Here is a 19,802-nt window from a genome sequence, read left to right on the forward strand (position 1 = left end):
TTGTGAGTCTACAGTTATTTTCAAATAAAATGTTTTAATGGTGGGGGTGGAGAGGGTGGAAAAGTGGTTCCAAGACCAGCTCTGGCCATCAGCTGAGAACTTGGTAGAAAAACAGAATCTCAGGCCCTACCCCAGACCTACTAAATTAGAATCTGCATTTTAACAAGAACCTCAGATGATTCATATGTACATTAAAGTTGAGAAGCACTGCTATACAAGAAATAAAAGTCATATTCAAGTATTTCTCACTCTTTCAAAAAAGTTTCTTCATTTCAGTGTCAGAAAGGTTATTCCAGAGGTCCAGGCCTGCTTCATTGGTGTTCAACCAGTTTGGTCACACAGGGTACCAGCTCAGAAGACCCTCCTCCCTGCCATGAGATTTAATACTCTATGTTGAAATTCTTAATAATTTTATCTTTGCCTTTGTGTGTGTTTTTTTTTTTTTTTTTTTTTTTTTTTTTTGCCTTTGTGTTTTTTAAGTGAAGTCCTATGAGACCACAGCCCATGCACTAGGAGCTTGGAGCCTCAACTTACCCACCAGCCCACTTCCCTGCCTCACTGAGATGGGTTCTCAGCTGCCCTGGCACTTTAGAACCCTCACCTCAACCCTTCTGGTCCTCACCCAGGTATTACTACTGAACTCCAGACCCAGCAGGGGTGTGAGCATAGATGGAAGGGCTGCATAGCTCCCTGAGACATCTCAGGGTGAGGCATGTGGCAGGCATCCCAGTCCCAGACTGGCAGTGCCACAGGGCGTTCACAATGTAACTGTGGGTGAAAGAGAGACTCTTACCCACCTCTGATCAAGGTATTTAGCAAGTTCCAGCACGGAGGTGGCACTACCCTCAGCGGTCCCCCGTCCGCCATGGATTCCTGTGGGCAGTAAGCCCAGGGGAAAGGGAGATATCTGGCAAGAATTCTCTGCCTCATTCCAGGACATGGGTCTGTCCCATGGCTGGTGGAAGGGGGATGCCAGCAGCTGGTGGGTGGTATATGTGTTTAGTCACAGGATGGGACTCTTTCAGAATCTGCGTTTGCCAGGTTAAGTGTCCCTATGCTTGCAGATGTGAAACATGAAATAGCAAATAAAAACAACATTACAAATTGGAAAGACTGTGGAAGAAAGAAAAAAGCTTTAGATTTTACTTTTCTTGCTTTTTGAACAGGGGCTCCACATTTTCATTTTGTACTAGGCCTGGCAAATTGTGTAATCAGTGCCACAGAGGGATTGGGAATCAAAAAATGAACTTTCAGCACCTGCATGGTAAGTACCTGGGCCCAATGGTGAACTCTAATGGGTACCAAAAGCAGCCTTCATTGTAAGATGGCTCCAGGAATACTTTGGCAACATAAGGTGTGCTTGTCCCTCTCTTTAAAGAAGACTTTACAAAACGGAAAACATCAGCCAGCACCAAGAATTGTAAGCACAGCTCTCCCTATTCTTTCTGTGTATGCCTACTTCTACCCAGGCACGCTTCCATATTTTCTAATTGTAAGAAAAGAAGACATCATCAGCAGTAAATTTTCTTCCACTTTTAAAAATTAAAATTCCCAAGTGGAAGAATACAGAAAAAAAAAGTGGGATTTTGGAATAAGTCTGGGAAGAGAGAGAGAAAGAAAGGACTTAAGGTTTTAGGACTATATTTATATGCCTATATGTTTAGTTCTTCCTTAATTCATTCGAAAACTAATTACTCATTGAGCCACGCCCTAAAAGATCACTAGTGAATTTAATTTCCTCTGAAGCATTTTTGGAATCCTGCACTTTTTCCTTAAATAAATTTAAATCCTTGCCTTTTTCAACTCTTCCCCATAATTTATTTATGAATAAAACAGTGATATTCAGAAATAAAACACATCATTTATTATTTATCGTCTTGTAGAAAGTTCTTAGTAATGCTTGTTTTAGGATATGGAACTACAGGTGATTTTAGTTTTCCTCTTACTATTTCCCCATTTGTCTGCAGTCAGTATTATAGAGGGCATTAGCAACATTACATGATAGGGCCATAATGCCTCTGATACTCATTATTCTTTGATACTAACTACTTGTTAGTATTTTGTTAATACTTGTTAGTATTTTTTTCAGAAATGTACTTTGATCTTTTGGATACAGCCATCCGTTCACTAACAGGAGTGATAAAGCTAAATATGAACTTCCCACATTCAAGGGGAGCTAATTCATTCAACAGCCCAATTGAGTCACCACCTGATAACCCAATTTATTACAACATATCAGACTCCAAACACCCAATTAATTAACTCCTCTGCTCTACATGAGCATACATATCCTGACTCTGTTAACTGAATCATGAAGTTTGGTTTTTTTTAAACCAGTGATTTCCATATTATGTTGTAGGGCAGTGAGTCAAAGCAGCCTAAAAACTCTTTATTATATTTTCAATTGAAAAACTGCCTGTCTTAGAATTATGGGGAAACTACCATAATAAAGTATATTCAGTATGTACTAACTAAACAATTGTAACTATTAATTTGTCCTACTTTCAACAGCTTTCAAATAACTTCTGTCTTCCCACAGTATTATTTAGATAGAACTTAAACTGTAAAATGAAAGGACAGGAAGCACAAGCACTTAAGATGGTAACATTGCTAATGAGGCTAGACTTTGAGAATAATCCAGTCTGGTGGTCCTCAATCCTCACGGCACCTTAGAGTCCCCTAAAGTTTTTTAAATATACAGATGCCTGAGCCCAACCCCAGATCAATTAAATCAGACTCTTAGAGAGGGGCTTAGGCATGGCAATCTATTTTATATACTAGTCACCATTCTGAATGCTTTTACACAATCATTTAATACTGCACCTCATAACATAGGTACAATTTATCATCATCTCCACTTTACTTGTGAGGAATTGAGGTTTAAGGAGGTAAACTGAAGTAAGCGACAGATCTAGGATCATTCCAGGCTGCATCACAACCTGAGTTATGCTATGAATTTCACAACCCTTCAAGCTATCTTCCCAAAGACTAGAACGCTGCCATATAATTCTTACCCAGGATATATATACTCAGAAGAAACAGTCAGAAATGAATAAATGTATAAAATGCAGACTGACTTTAGGGAGAGCAAAAAGCACCAGTAGATTAGAGGCGATGACATAAATTTTGTAAAAGACACCTTGAAACAATGAAAATTAGGACAGCATAGTCTGGCTGGTGGTGATCAGGATAATGCTATCATTTACTGAGTGCAATTTTAGAGAAAAGAAAACTAAGGCAGAGAGAGGATAAGTAACTTGCCGAGGACCACAACTAGTAAGTGACAGGGCAAGGATCTAAACTGAGGAAACGTGGCAGCCAAACCCAGGCAACCGGAAAACAGGGAATGAGAAAAACAAGCCAACTTAGTGATGAAGCTCACAAATATTTATTTAGGCCAACTGTGCAAAATGAAGCCTTCTTTCTCAAGAAGCTAAACTTGATTATTAATATAATTTCATGTTGAATAACAATGCATGAATAAAATAGAAACTTCTCCCTTAAGAGGCTGACAATTAAGTGGGAGAGTTAAAGTAGAGCAAGATGAGATTCAAAAATTAGGTAAGAGGGCTTCCCTGGTGGCGCAGTGGTTGGGAGTCCGCCTGCCGATGCAGGGGACACGGGTTCGTGCCCCGGTCCGGGAGGATCCCACGTGCCGCGGAGCGGCTGGGCCCGTGAGCCATGGCCGCTGGGCCTGCACGTCCGGAGCCTGTGCTCCGCAACAGGAGAGGCCACAGCAGTGAGAGGCCCACGTACCGCAAAAAAAAAAAAAAAAAAAATTAGGTAAGAGACAGGATTGGATGTTCTTTAAAGTACCTTCCAACTCTGGAAGACTCTATGAATCGCTCTTTTTTTTTTTTTTTGCGGTATGCGGGCCTCTCACTGCGCCACCAGGGAAGCCCTATGAATCTCTTTTTTGCCTTACCAAAGTTGTGCTTTGAAAAGTTTCAGAAGGTACTACATAAACCACAAGCATGGGGCTTCCAAGGAGGAGAAAGAACCTCTGGCTTGGGTGTTATCATTCTGCAATCTGCAGAACTTTGTCTGAATTTGAACACCAAGTCAACAAATCTGATTCCTTTTGTTACATACAGGAAGAACCAATTTACATCATTATCATATTCATTTGTGCGGTTGCATTGTGTCCAGAAACTAGAAATTCTCCATCTTACTTAACTATCGTTAAAGGGAGGGGAAAATCCTAACCAAAATATATTCAAGCTGTTGGTGTGAGCAGAGAGAAAGGATGCAGTGCTAGGTCTACAAAATACCTTGTGGAGAAGCTGCATTTTGATTGCTTGTGTTTGATGGGATTTTCAAATTACCTTCAAAAGTAGGTCATAAGTGCCTGCCTGAATTAGAGGAAGACTCTCTAGGGACTCCTGCTGTGTTTTAAGAAATCTCCTTTGGAGCACAGGCAGCCTTGTCCCCAGAAAGGAATATATGCAACAATTTCTATCTTGTCTCTAACATGACCAGAAAGGGTAGAGACAAAGGATTTAACACCCTCTGGCTATTGTCCAGGGACCAATTACTATATTCACAGCTAACTTAATGGGATCCTGAGCAACATCATTAAGGGCACAGTAGGCAATAAATGATTATTAAGAACCTTGTGAAATTCCCTAGGTAGCTATGCCTGGTCTACCTCTCTTATCTAATACCATCTGTGGATGCACAGATGACCTGGAAATGGAAGTTGTGTAACTAATAACTTCTAATTGAAAGAAATCTAATATAAGCTTCTGTATACTGCTCATTGCATGTTACATCTTAGTTCACACCTAGGCAATCCAAACTAGTATGGCTAACCGCTTTGGAACTCTGAAGATCAATCATTAGGTTTCATAACACCTACTTGTTCTAAGTGAAATAGTATTTTAAAAATTAAGTTGAGTGACAACAGTTTTTGTTAGGAGAATTTTGTAACTTCTTGAGAGATGACTCAGGGTGCCAAACAGAGTGAGGTTGTTAAAATGCAGATTCTTGGCCACTCCCCAGACCTGCTAAATCCAAACCTTCAGGGCTGGAGTCTAGGGACCTAAATTTTTAACAAGCTCCCCAGGGGATCCTTATATACTGCAAAGTTTGAGAACTTCTGCCCTAGGGTATCACTAAACCAAAGCTAAATATCACTTCTCACTACCAAATGCTATAAAATGTTGAACTTTTAGCACAACTTTAATTGGCTATAGGGAATCAGCACTTCTTAGTATTAGAAAAATTCCAGTCACAATTTGACTTTCTCATATTTAGGGGCATGATTCAGCAGGTAGCAAAGATGCCATCAGCATCCCTATAGAAATCTGGCCCATCCTGTACAAGTCTGCTGCAAACAGGCTCCCTCCCCACCTCTTGACTGGTACTATGATCGGTATGACCCAAACTTCATCACTGTCTTTTTCCTTCATCATCATGCTCTCTCTGTTGCTCTAAAGTAAGGACAACGTTAATTTGGGGTATCACATAAAAGCCAGTACACTTTTCCCTTAATGATATTTAAAAGTTTTTCTTATATTGTTCTTTTCAGTATATTTACTGACTGAATGACACAAAAACTTGTCCCTATGGTGGCAAAATCCTTTGCCCTCCTAACAAATATTCTGCTTTTAAATAATATTCATAAGTCTATCTGAGCTAACAAAATGACAAAAAACTCAAACAAACCAAAAAACCCAGGATTTTGGGTTCAGCAGCCTAAGAGAAAGACCATGTCCGCAAGATATATGAAGCTATCCCCTTAGGCACATGAGAATTATTTCACCAAATTCAACGTGTAATCCTATCGTGGGCAGAGATTTCTTTGCCTTTTGGAGAATATCAGAAGCCTGAAAACTTATAAAACTATTAAAGAATTGGTAACACGCAAGAACCTTTTATTACAGAAGTTTCCGTGTTCGTTTGTTTTTCAGGAAGAAATACAGCAAGTACAAACACTTGATGAAAACAACATTTATCTACCTAACTGAGCTCACACAGAAACTAGAAATTGAAACGTACCTGTCAAAAAAAAAAAGTTCAATTGCTTAGGCACTAGAAATCAAACCTCTTTCATAAAGAAAATTCTCCCAATCAGACACCATTCAGCATGGCTCTATTAGCGTCACTTCTCAAAAGGCAGAAATCTTAAATGATATGAATCATAACAGCTGGCTTCCACCAACTGCCACTCCACCAGACAGGAAGCTGGTTGTCAATTGGGTGGTAGGGTGTCACTGTCCAGGCAGCTCAGCCTGGGTGGTGGTGGGCCCGTGAGACGAGGGGAAGCCCATCTAGGGAAGTTTTGCAGGTAGTAGCTTAGTAAATGGTTCTTTCGCAAATTTTTGCATTTAGACTGTGATGCAGAGAAAGCTCTAGTTAAATGTCATAGTCCACTGGGGTCTTTTTCTATCCAGGGAAGGAATATAAAAAGTATGGCTACAGCCCATGCTGAATTTATAATCAATATATAAACTGAATGAAGACAGAAGACATTGAAATTGTTGAGAAATAATCCATTTGCTTAGATAATAAGATTTAAAAGGAAATTGACTAGAATGCTATAGAGAATTTGTTTCTTCACAGCAGAGGTGTTTAAAGTTAATTCTGTAAAGCTACAATAATCATGACAATGTATGGTATTGGGAAAAGGATAGACACATAGATCAATAAAGAGTCCAGAAATAGACTGACATCAATGCTATGGCCAACTGATTCTTGACATAGGTGCAAAGGCATTTCAATGGAGAAAAGACCACCTTTTTAAGAAATGGTGTAAATCAATTATGTGGGAAAAGAAAATGAACCTAGACACTTATCTCACATCTTTTACAAAAATTAACTCAAAATGGGCCACAGACTTAAACGTAAATGTAAAACATTTAGGGGAAACATATGGAAAATTTTCATGGCTTTGAGATAGGCAGAGAGTTCTTAGATTTAACACTAAGAGTATTGTCTTTTAAAAAAATTGATAAATTGGACTTCATCAAAATTAAAAACCTTTTTTGCTCTGCAAAATGATACATTTTGCTCTGCAAAAGATACTTTAAGAGAATTAAAAAACAAACCAGAGACTGGGGGAAAATATTTGCAAATCACATACCTGACAAAGAATTTATATCCAGATTACACAAAGAATTTTCAAACCTCAACAATATGAAGACAAACAACCCAATTTTAAACATTGGCAAAAGATCTGAAAAGATCCTTCAAAAAAGAAGATATAAGAATGGCAAATAAGCACATGAAAAGGTACCCTACATCATTAGTCGTTAGGGAAATTCAAATTAAAACCACAATGAGACACTAATATGCATCCTCTGGAATGACTAAAATTAAAAACAAAAAGTTGACAACACAAAGTGTTGGTAAGTACATAGAGAAGCCCAAACTCCAAAATAAATAAATAAATAAAAAGGAAATGGGATAGCCACTTTGGAAAATAGTTTGGCAGTTTATTATAAAGTTAAATACACACTTACTATATGCGGTTAATCCCACTCTTAGGTATTTGCCCAAAGGGGTAAAACTCATGTTCACATAAAAACCACTTGTGAATGTTTATAGCAGTTTTATTCAGAATCACCAAAAATTAGACAGAATGCAAATATCCTTCAACTGATAACCAAACTGTGATGCATCCATAATGGAATACTATTTTGCAATAAAAAGAAACTACAGATATATTCATCCACATGGATGAATCTCAAATGCATTATGCTAAGTGGAAGAAGCCAGATCAAAAAGCCTACATACTGTATGATTCCATTTATGTGACATTCTGAAAAAGCAAAACTGTAGGAATAGAGAACTGATCAGGGGTTGTCAGGGGTTAAGAGGGAGGGGAGAAGGGTCTGACTACAAAGGAACAGCATTAGGGAGTTTGTTGGGAGTAATAGAACTATTCTGTTTGTCTAAAACAAAAGTAAATTTTACTGTACGTAAATTAAAAATAAATTTTAAAGAGTTTATTCTGAGCTAACACTTGAATATTTTACAGCAAACCTTCTGGAATTGCCATTGCAAACCAAGACATGCTTCAAATTTTCTATTTTTAAAGTAAATTTCCAATGCCATGCTCTGTTTTGGAAAACAGTCAAAAATAACATTCAATTGATCTATTCAAACCAATATGCTTAGAGTGAGTGTGTAAAAAACAGGTTAATTTTAAAACCACAAGACAGAAACATTTTTTTTTAAAGATTCAGGAAACTAAAAATGAAGCAAAGATACTGATCAATTCAAAATCTACATAGGACAGACCTCTTCCTCTATGCAGAATACAAGAAATGTCAACATTTGACAAAGCTAAATCATGCTGCTTGGCTTTCTATACTATTGAAGTTTAATACAATCTGCTGATGCCAGTACAATTTTTTTTACCACGGGTCAGAGTTACAATAGATCATTAACATTCTGGACTGTTGTTTTTAAGAAATGTGACTATCCCTGTTAGAGACTAATACTTTTATTTTAAATTGAGATATATAAATGATATACAACATTGTGTGAGCTTAAGGTGTACAACATATTGATTTTGATACATTTATATTACAATATGAGGCTAATACTCTTGCAGGTAAATCAAATCATACTTTATACTTTTAATATTTTTTATGTTGGATCAGTTGAAAAATATTTTTTTTTAAGATTTTTATTATTTTTTTTCTTTATTTATTTTTGGCTGTGTTGGGTCTTTGTTGCTGCGTGCAGGCTTTCTCTAGTTGCGGTGAGCGGGGGCTACTCTTCCTTGAGGAGCACGAGCTTCTCATTGAGATGGCTTCTCTTGTTGCAGAGCAAAGGCTCTAAGCATGCGGGCTTCAGTAGTTGTGGCATGCAGGCTCAGTAGTTGTGGCACATGGGCTTAGTAGCTCCGCGGCATGCGGTATCTTCCTGGACCAGGGCTCGAACCCGCATCCCCTGCATTGGCAGGCAGACTCCCAACCACTGTGCCACCAGGAAGTCCCTCAGTTGAGAAATATTGAAGCGAACTATCACAATTCAAATAACCAGAGTATTTAAATTACCTAAAATAATTTTACACATAAGAGAAGTGATTTATTCAAGGCAAAGATAGAGAATCAAGAGGTACAGAATCAGAAACAGAGAGCAGCTCTCCTCATTCTCAGTTAATGGCCCTGCTTCCAAGACCAGATTACAGATTGATTGATTGATTAGCTGCGTTGGGTCTTAGTTGTGGCACGTGGATCTTTCGTTGTAGTGCATGGGCTTCTCTCTAGTTCTGGTATGCACACGGGCTTCAGTAGTTGTGGCATGAGGGCTCCAGAGCGCATGGGCTCTGTAGCTGTGGCATGCGGGCTTAGTTGCCCCGCGGCACGTGGGATCTTAGTTCCCTGACCAGGGATCAAACCAGCATCCCCTGAATTGCAAGACAGATTCTTAACCACTGGACCACCAGGGAAGTCCCCAGATTACAGATTATAAGCACATTTCTGTTAATTAGTCACCATTAAAATTAATTTGCTATAACAATTTGAAGGGGGCAGTACTATGCAACCATATCAGCCCTTGGAGAAAAATGTATTCCTTTCCTTTTCCAGGCTTATAATATTCCCTACAATTGAACTGAAGTTTTTAATCCACTCAGGATGGACAATAGTCAATGTACAGCCATGAAACTTTATTCAGTAAATATGTGACTACTACCGGTAGCAACAATCTCTTACTCTTAAATACTTTTTGCAAATAATCACTTTTTTTTGAATTTTATTTTATTGATTCTTTTATGTAGCAGGTTCTTATTAGTTATCCATTTTATACATATTAGTGTATACATGTCAATCCAAATCTCCCAATTCATCACCCCCCTCCCCCTGCCACTTTCCCCCCTTGGTTAGGAATTAGTGCCTGAATGGTGCTTCTCATCTAATATCCCTTATTCTCATATCTTACATCCCCTGTTAAGACTATACTGCCCTGTTTTGAATTCTGTAAATATTCTAACCTATAAGGATCATGTTGGTTCTTAAATTTCCAAAATCCAAAGCAACAGCAAAAGCCATGACAGATCAAAAGGTCAAAGATGATAAATATGATACTTGAATAAACTGCTGACTGAAAACAAAATGGGATCAGGGCAAATGCAATTCTAATTCTCTAAGTAGAAACAGAAAAGCTTCTGTGTTCATATGTGTGATATATATATTTTCTACTTTATAAAGTGAGTGGTATTTTGCTTTTGGAACTAGTGATATCATTGGGAATTGTGCTTTTGACCAAAGACTCATTATCAAATAAATCATAGATATGAACAATATGCAATAAAAGCAAAGATATAACAAGTATAAATCCTTATAATTTAAAATTATAAGACAAGCATTTTCTTTTTTTTTTTTTTCTTGTTGGCTGTGCCATGCAGCTTGCAGGATCTCAGTTCCCTAACCAGGGACTGAACCTGCACCCTAGGCAGTAAAAGCCCAGAGTCCTAACCACTGGACCATCAGAGAATTCCCAAGATGAGCATTTTAAATGGGCACCTGTGCACACATTTGTTATACCAAGGGTTCCAATATATCACAAATTATCTATGCCACACATAAAAATAGAATTAGCTTTCATAAATCTCACTAAAGTCAATATGCTAGCTATAATAAACCAAAGCTAAATGAAACATTTTATTTACCTTCTAACTATTTAACAGAATATTTGGTGTTTGTGTGGAAGGGGTGATTCAAATGAACTTAAGTCCTTCTTTCAAGACAAACAACAATATAAAATAGATAACTAATAAGAACCTGCTGTATAAAAAAATAAATTAAATTAAAAAACTAAAAAAAAAAGACCAACAACAAAACCAACCCCCAAGCTGCCCCCCAAAGTAGAACCAACCATTTCCTTTTTATTAATTTTACTGTGACAACCTGACACATTCAGTGTAATTCCTCAGACCTTAGAGCCATGTTCAAAGACAGAAGTGATAGATTTGGAAAAGGAAATTTTAGGTTCTGACTAAGCTCGGTCACTTACCAATTGGGTGATCACAGCCTCTCTGAGCCTCAGTTACTTTAAAGGTAAAATTAGTATAAAACAATGACTATCTCACAGAGTACAGAGAAAATTCAAAGAGATAATATAACTTAATTGTTTTTAAAATGCAAAGTCCCATCAGGAATTCAAGCTATTATTAATTATCAATATTGTTCTAGATGTTGATGGCATTTGGTCCACTATTAGTATGTTTTAAAGTGAAAAGCTAAACAGTCATTTTGCCCCATCTAATCTTCCTACTTCCTCAGTTTATTCAGAAATGCATGTGCTCCTTTTCAGTACAAAACAGCATGGAAACAGTTAAGAGTTGTGAGGTCACTCTTTACCATGCTTCTCATTCTCAGAGCTTATTTGACACCTTTCAGGGCACTTTGCACTATGCTGAAAAGCCACAAAAACAATTATCATGTGGGAGAAAGGGACATTTTGGTCACTATATTGTGCAATTCTGTGGACAGGACATTTTTCTCAGTCGGTACAGAGGGAAAGAGTTTTATTGGTGTGCAGGAGAATTAAACCAAAGTCATTTTGCTTTCAAAAGACATACAACTTCCTAGAGACTGCTCTTCAAGTGGGAAAGGCAAGGAACAAAGAGGGAGAGAAGCCCAGAAAAGTGTCAGTCGAGACTGGGTATCTCTGTCTTAGGAAGCCAGAGCTGTATTTTCCATATAGCTGAGAGAATGAGAGAGAACCCCGCCCACCCCACCTTCTACACAGCACCACCCACAGAAAGAAGGAATTTGAACTGGAGGGGAGGAAGTGAGAGGGGGTTGGGGGCAGGGGGATACTTACTCCCAGATTACAATTTTTTAAAAGAACCAGAGGGTCCTAGGAGGAGGAAAGGACTTTGGAGACTAAGAGACTGCAGAGAGAGTAGTCTAGAGCTGGGATAGCTTCCCCCAAGATTGGGAAGGGGAAGAGGCTGCCAATCCCAGGAAGGGTTCGGCCCAAGTCCACTGTCTTTTCAGCTCCCCAGGAAAGGACATGCCTGGAGAGGAGAGTTGGACCTAGTACCCCAGTTCCCAGATGAGCTATACCTCTCAGGAAATCACATAGACCACCATCATAAATGTTTCAGTGCTAAGTAGTGACTAGGGAAAGTTTCAGCCTCCCTTCTCACAATCCCTATCAACGCCACCCTCAACGCAATGGCCATATAAACACACAATCTAAAGTAAAACCAGTATGTTTGCTATGTAAACCCAGTTTTAATTCACATCCCCTGGTTCCTTCCATCCAGATTGCACCCAATCTTAAACCCTTCCTAAAGGGAAATTCTTGAGCTTCTAATGGATTATACCAGCACCAATGGACATAGACCAGAGAGCCTTCCCCATATATTCTGGGACCTCTGTAACACCTGTAGATTTATTGTTCTACTACACAGAGAGATGGGGGGCTCAGAACCACATTTACCAATAATGATGATGATGATGATGATAAATAATGCAATATGACATTTCTTACACTTGAGTGGAATGCAGCAAAAACAATCACACATGACACAATTGCTCAGCTTAAAATTTGTGTTTAGGCAACAAATATTTATGTCCCTTCTGTAGGTATTTCACTTTTATTCTCTATGAACATTTAGTGAAGTTCCTTTAAAACCATCAAGCTCCTACTTCAGCTGTGTCCAAGGAAAGGAGATTTTTGCTTCTCAGCTGTAACTCCATAACGTCTGTGTTCTCTTTTCATAACAGAAGCCACTGCCTTGTATTAAGACATTAGTAGAAACTATTTTATAAGTGGCTTTAAGAAATAACTCACAAAACTACTAAGATGTGTATAAGACAGAATGGCCTTCAGCACTGAAAAGCACTAAAGCAGAGACTGAAAACTAGAAAGCTGTGGCCTAACTCAGGCCAAGAGACTTTTTGAACGTCCACAAAACGTTTATTGACATTTTTAGTAAGGTGCCAACAAATAAACTCAGAAAGCCCATGTAAAAATCTTCGATTTACAGCTTTTCTTGAAAAATTAGAAGATCGGACAACACTGGGTCCCTGCAGGTTCACCTGGCAACAATCAGCCAAACCAGAAAATCACTGAGCCCTTTAAACACCCCCAGCTCACCACAGTCCAGCACCTTCAGTCCCTGCGGCAAACTGGCCACTTCACTCATTTCGGGTACCTAATGGTCCCTGAAGTCATCTGAACTGGTGACCTCAGTTCCAAAGGATAAGTAAGCAATGCTCATTAAATACGTGGCAACCCAGAGTGAAGGGTGGCCCAGCACTTGAAGACCAGCGATGGCCTTGATATTCACGCAACCTCTGTCTGCACCGCACACTAGACATCAGAGATGGAGCAAGTCCTGAACAAGGTTACTTCCTTTTCACTTTTTTCTTCCACTGAATTATCATATAAGACAGATTTCTTCTCAGTTATTAAGTCCAAACAATAGCTACGCAGTGTATATAGTGACTATAATGACACTTAAAAAGCTGATTCAGACCCTGCCTCTCCTGGTTGTAATGAGTTAAGCAGGTTGCTTTTTTTTTTTTTTTTTTTTTGCGGTACGCGGGCCTCTCACTGTTGTGGCCTCTCCAGTTGCGCAGCACAGGCTCCGGACGCGCAGGCTCAGCGGCCACGGCTCACGGGCTTAGCCGCCCCGCGGCATGTGGGATCTTCCCGGACCAAGGCACGAACCATGTCCTCTTAATCGGCAGGTGGACACTCAACCATTGCGCCACCAGGGAAGCCCCTAGGCAGGTTGCTTTTAAATTAAATGTCTCAGTCTCCTCATTCGTAAAATGAATGAGTTTAGCTAGAATGATCATTAAGATCACTTTTAGTTGGCCTCTCCCCATCTATACCACCTCTACTTATCTAGAATCTATCTACTCAACCCTCAAAAAATGTTCAAGTTCCACACCACCACAAAACTTCTGCAGACTTCTCCTTTCTTTGAAGTTTTAAGCTCATAAACACTACCACCCAAATTAGCACTTACTAATTCTCTAATCACTTTGAGTTTGTTGGTTCATTCCCCATATTCAAACAGAAGATCTCTTTAAATAAGAGACTACACTGTTTATTTTTTAAATCTTCCACAGCATTTTACATTTATTTAGCAATCAATAATTGTTAATTAAACTGAATAATGATACAGAAAATATCTATAAAGTGGCAAACTTCCCAAAGAGCAACTTTCACCAGCCTCCTGAGAAGGAATTAACCTTATCAGCGTCACAACTTGCCCATTTGATTCAGGCAGGCATAATGTGTACTATGCAATGAAGAGACACACAACTAGATTACCCTATTGTTTTTTTTTTAAGATGTTGGAGGTAGGAGTTTATTAATTTATTTATTTTTGCTGTGTTGGGTCTTTGTTTCTGTGCGAGGGCTTTCTCTAGTTGTGGCAAGCGGGGGCCACTCTTCATCGCAGTGAGCGGGCCTTTCACTATCGTGGCCTGTCTTGTTGCGGAGCACAGGCTCCAGACGCGCAGGCTCAATAGTTGTGGCTCACGGGCTCAGTTGCTCCGCGGCATGCGGGATCCTCCCAGAGCAGGGCTCGAACCCATGTCCCCTGCATCGGCAGGCAGACTCCCAACCACCGCGCCACCAGGGAAGCCCCTACCCTATTGTCTTGTACATGTTCATTGCTTCCTTCCATAGTCAAAATGCTCAAAAGAGGAAAAATACAAACAATAACTCACTACAATAATATACTGTATTACTCACTGAAAGATTAGGTTACTCACTAAAATACAGCATGAGAAAAATTTTCCTACCACAACTAAGAAAAGAAAATCAATTTCTATTAAGGGGCTGTGGGTCAGACATTTAAAAACTACAGTGAAAACCACCCTTGCTCCTCCCCCACCCCTTGGATGTCATCAGAAGTTCTGAGTAAGAGGAGGCCAAGTTAAGATGCCATGTGGGTGGGGATTTACCCACCTTCACCAGAAAAGCAATGGTATACAGGTTTTACTTGTTCTGGTCAAACTCTCCTCCCCACCCCGAAATAATTAAAACTTTAGATATGTGGTCAGTCAGTCTTTCCCTATCAAAGAGCAAAGCAAACAGGAAAAAAGAATAATTCAAGTATAAGACTTTAAAAAAAATTTTGTGATTGCCTTAATTTATTCAATGAATTTAAGATAATTAACACTAGTAAACTAAATTAACAAGTGTTAATCACGCCTTAACAGCTAGCCAAATCTAGTGGATTGAAGTTAAATCAATTTTAAAAATGTTCTCCTGTGATGTAACAACACTTAATACAGATGTTTCCACTTAACCCATATTCTGTGGAAGGAGAATTCGTTCTGTAATTTGTATTATACACATACAATGCTTGAGGGTCTGAATCAAGAGGTGGTGTACATGTAGGCTAGAGGATTTATTAAGGGGAGGGGGTGAATCATGAAAACAATCCCACTTGGACCTTTCTGGAAAATCATAGCCCTATCCAATTAAAAAGTATGGGAAATACTGATTAAATGCCTATAATTTTTCTGGGGAATCCCTGTAAAACGCAACAAGGTTTTACAATCTGAGGGAAACAAAAATCGTCTCAAATTTAAAAATAATAATCATTTTTAAAAACTGCCTTGCAACAGTTTCAAGCCTTTGAACGGTTTGTTTTTATCTGGTGGTGCTGATCACCCTGTTAACTCATCCCCTCTGACGGGAAGCCTGTCAGTCCCTCCACACACAGCCTGAAGAGGGCTCCTGATTAGGCTTCCTCCTTTAGCCACGCCTACACATGGAGCATCGCGAGGAACGGAAAGTATGCCCAGCCTCCGCAGCCCCTCACACACCCATCTCCTACGGTTAACATCAATAGCTTAAACTCTAGGTTTTCCCACATCCCTGTCAAATGAAATGGACAGAACCCAAACGAACCGGAGAATGATGTCGCTGTTTCTCTTAATTTAGGTCAAGGACGCTTACACTCTTCTACTGCCCTTTGAAAGGAAAATCCTAACTGCCGCTCCAAGTCCCATAAAAAGGCACAACCCTGTTCCTATGGCGAACTCCAAAGGAACGGAATACCGTTTCTCTGGGATCACAACAGGGCATGGCGTGGGAAAAACCTTTAAATTCCGTTTTCTTTAGTACTATGCCCACCACACCAAAGGGATTTAACCTTTAGGCATGGTGTTGTACATAAGACGCTCCACACAATCTAGCAGAAACTCTTAAAACCAAGGGCCAACTCACTAATTTCAAATTTAGGGTGAAATGACGGAGAAGGGCACCCTCCCCCATTTCGGTCGCACAGCAATAGCAATGAGTTTTGAGGAGAGACTCTCCAGTGACTCAGCCTACAGCGACCTCCCTCACACGCACACATCCTACTCCACAAACTAACGCAGCCGTCGGGGGACGAAGTCCTTACTTGGCCTCACATTCGGGGTGGGAATCCTCCTCTCCAAGGACCACCAGCGCAGGAAGAGACTCCCCCCTACACTCCGGCTCTCTACTACTATACCCCCAAGGGGCGGGGCTTCGACCCCAGGTAACCAGACCAGGCAATCTGGACACCCAATTAGCAGGGGATCCCCCAAACCAGCCTGGCCAATAGCGGCCAGTGGGCCAAGACGACCAGACGTGACGTCAGGTGCGATTAAGTTGGCGCGTCACCTCGACGTCAGCCTCTTACCTCTCGGACGTCCCGTCCCGGGAGCAAACTCCAGCGACTTTGGGCTCCGCCCCCGTGAGAGTGGAGGGCGGCCAATGAGGACGGCTCTGAGGGGACCGGGGCCAATGAGACGAGCCCGGGGCGGGGCACGAGGCCGGAGGGTGGGGCGGGTGGCGGCGGTGGCAGCCCGAGGTCTGGCTGCGCGCAGTATATGACAGTACGTCAGCAGCGGGATGGCCGTAGCTGTGGCGGCGGCTGCAGAAGCCCGAGCAGCCGCGGCCGCAGTGGAGGCTAGAGCCCGAGCGGCGTCGGCGGCGGCACCCCGGGGAGTTTAAGATGGCGGCAGGGGGGGCGGCGGGCCTGCGGGAGGAGCAGCGCTATGGGCTGTCGTGCGGGAGGCTGGGACAGGACAACACCACCGTACTGCATGTGAAGCTCACCGAGACGGCGATCCGCGCGCTCGAGACCTACCAGAGCCACGAGGTGAGCTGGGCAGTTGGCCGGGCTCGGGAAGGAAGAGGGCGTCCCTCGCCGCCCCGCCGCGCCTCTCCCTGCCACCGGCACCTGGCTTGAGGCCGGTGGAGCAGGGGCTCGCCGTCAGCGCCCGCGGCGGCAGGGCTGGGCAGGGCCGGGCAGGGTCGCTGACGCCGCCGTCCCGGGCCAGCTGGGCGCTTGGGCGTTGGGAGGCGGGCGGGCGGGCGGCCCCTGGCGGCGGGGCCGAGGCAGCCGCAGCCCTGGCTCGGCTGCGCAGCCGCTGCGGGACTTTCCGACGGCGCCCGGGTTTTCTAGCCTTTTCTGTCCCAGTGAGGGAGAAAGGCAACAGGGAGACGAGTGAGATGGCTCTTCTGCCCACGGCGTGTCGGGGGGGTGGGGAGGGGTCAGAGGGCAGCGTCCGGGTAACGAACCCGAGAGGACCGGCGGGCACTAATCGTCCGCGTTTTGGGGGTACCACCGCGGACCAGCAGAGACCGGGACACAGGCGCTCCGCGTATGAAGGTGGGATACACACTGTACTCGCAAGAACTTGGGGATACAGGCGCTGAGCTTATGGGGGCGGGGGGCACACCGTGTACTCGGAAAGGCTGAGGCACAGACAGTCCGCGTATGAGGGAGGAGGGGGACACACCTTACACTTCCAGAGACTCGGGCACACGGGCGCTTCGCGTTCCCAGAGACACAACACCGCGTAGCGAGAGCCACACACAGCCAGCGCTCACCCGGGAGCAGAGATATCGGTTACTGAGGAGAGAGAGTCTCCGTGGCTCCTCATACCCGAAAGACGCGTCGCTCGCGTCTGAGGCGGATTCACAGACTTGGAAACTTGGATCGAGGGTCCGGGGCGGGGGCGGGGGCGGGGATACACTGCGTCCCGGGCAGACTCGGGTTTCTCACCCCGCACCGCGTCCCGGAGAGAGATCCATGGACACACACAACTCGAGCACAGCGAAGGCTCACGTACTCGGCAGTTGGAGGACAAACCCAGGGACGCGTTTTCACGTTTAAAAAAAAAAAAAAAGTGAGGGATAGAGTGGGAGGCATAGCGAAGAAACGCCGCAACCGGAGTGCCTAGGGAAGCCGTTTATGGAGATGCAGTACTGTGAATGAGTGAGGGAGACAGTGGACGCATCGCATAAGGGGAGGGATATACCATATGAGGGACCGGTAACAGTCACTCTGAGAAGAGAGACCGTCCGTGGAGCAGAGAACCCACAGGGTATCCCGACAAATAGCCAAGTCCATGTCAAGGAAACACGCTCCGATTAACTGATCTCATAAAGCAGGGCCAGAGGGATACCCAGACACGCTCATAGTTATTCAGATAAAAGTGGAGAAAGGAATTAACATCTGTTGAGCTCCCACTAGTGCCAGGCCCTTTAAATGCTTGGAAGGAAGGCCCAGAGTTGGAGGCAAAACCGCAGGAGAGGTGTGAACCTGGGCCAAGGGAGACTTACCTTCAGGGGGCCCCTACATAAGCATGCACACAGGAGGAGGCACACAGTTGTGCACAGCTTGAGGAGTACATGAGCTCACATGATAGTGTACATGTAAACAGCAGGAGAGACTCAGAAATGAGCATGCCCTCAGGATGGCACTCACAGAATTGAGTGGACACATGGATGTACATTCCAGGACATATGAGTTACCCACCAGAGAAGCATAGGCGAAAAACACTCAGACTCGGGGGGTGGAGGGAGGAGTGCATGCACAGGGAGAAAGATACTTTTCCTACACACCATGAAGTCTCAGGGAAAGAGGGTCTCATGTATGACTGGGAAGTCACACAGCAATAGGAATGCGAGGAAATACAAGAAATAAAAACTGCATGTGTCAGTAGCTACTCGCAGACAGGTGCATCTGCAGGGAAGAGACCAGCACCAGCATGGAGTGGGAGGCCCATCTGGGGGAAGCCAGATAGGCAGGCAGAGGGACACAGGGGCAGACACTGGAGAGAAACTCAGCCCTGCAAGATGGAGAGATAAGCTTGCCTGTTCCAAGAGGAGGGTGTGGGAAGGAATGACAGTGGGAAGAAGGTAGGTCAGGGTATGTAAAGAGAAAAACACCGGAGAGGAAGAGGCCAGCAGGAGGAGGCCAACCTCCAGTCAGAAACAGACCCAGGGAGCAGATAAAGACTGACACACAGGGGTGGGGAGAGGCATCTCTGGGGACAGTAGGTCAACCAGCCACCTTGGGGGGACAACTGGCATACTGTACAGCTGATCACAACAAGATTGACAGACACTGACCCGGAAGAGGTGGGTGAGGAGGCCCGCACAGGGAAGGGATGGTACCCAGGGAGAGAGAGGTGGCAGAGAAGCCCCCAGTGCTCACTGAGAATGCTGTTTGTTTTTCTCCCTTCATTTCTGCCTCCTGCACCTTAGTGTTTACGTGCTTGGGATTAAAGTTGGAATGCTTGGATTCTAAAAGCTCCACATATATACCACTGTCTTAAGAAACAGCAGATCAAAAATTCTTCCTCTTCTAACCCACCACTTAGTTCTTGATTTTTTTTAAGTTATATTTATTTATTTTTACAGTCAAAGGTACCAAAGTCAATGGCTTTCCTTGCTCCTGACTACTTCTATTGCCTATTAATATCATTACCATCTGTTTCCATCTCTGTGCATGCAAATTAATGTATCTAGTCAATCTGTACAGAGGCAGAGAAGGGAAAGGGAGAAGACTTTTCCAACTCCCTCTACCCTTCTGAGTTGGACCC

The 19,802-nt window shown here is 42.7% G+C and overlaps 1 protein-coding gene and 1 long non-coding RNA gene across 2 annotated transcripts in view; one reads left to right on the plus strand and one right to left on the minus strand.

Moving 5' to 3' along the window:
• Positions 1–16,436, minus strand: part of LOC132423408 (uncharacterized) — a 345,018-nt gene extending 328,582 nt beyond the window's left edge. The window contains exon 1 of the long non-coding RNA XR_009518985.1: positions 16,343–16,436. This is a non-coding gene — a long non-coding RNA (uncharacterized lncRNA). The remainder of the gene's footprint in view (positions 1–16,342) is intronic.
• A 348-nt stretch (positions 16,437–16,784) lies between these two features.
• Positions 16,785–19,802, plus strand: part of ELL2 (elongation factor for RNA polymerase II 2) — a 71,167-nt gene continuing 68,149 nt past the window's right edge. Inside the window, exon 1 of the mRNA XM_060009133.1 lies at positions 16,785–17,068. Coding sequence (XP_059865116.1) covers positions 16,922–17,068 — 147 coding nt within the window. The 5' untranslated portion in view covers positions 16,785–16,921. The remainder of the gene's footprint in view (positions 17,069–19,802) is intronic.

Source organism: Delphinus delphis, chromosome 3 (assembly GCF_949987515.2).
Source record: "Delphinus delphis chromosome 3, mDelDel1.2, whole genome shotgun sequence".
Classification (NCBI taxonomy): domain Eukaryota; kingdom Metazoa; phylum Chordata; class Mammalia; order Artiodactyla; family Delphinidae; genus Delphinus; species Delphinus delphis.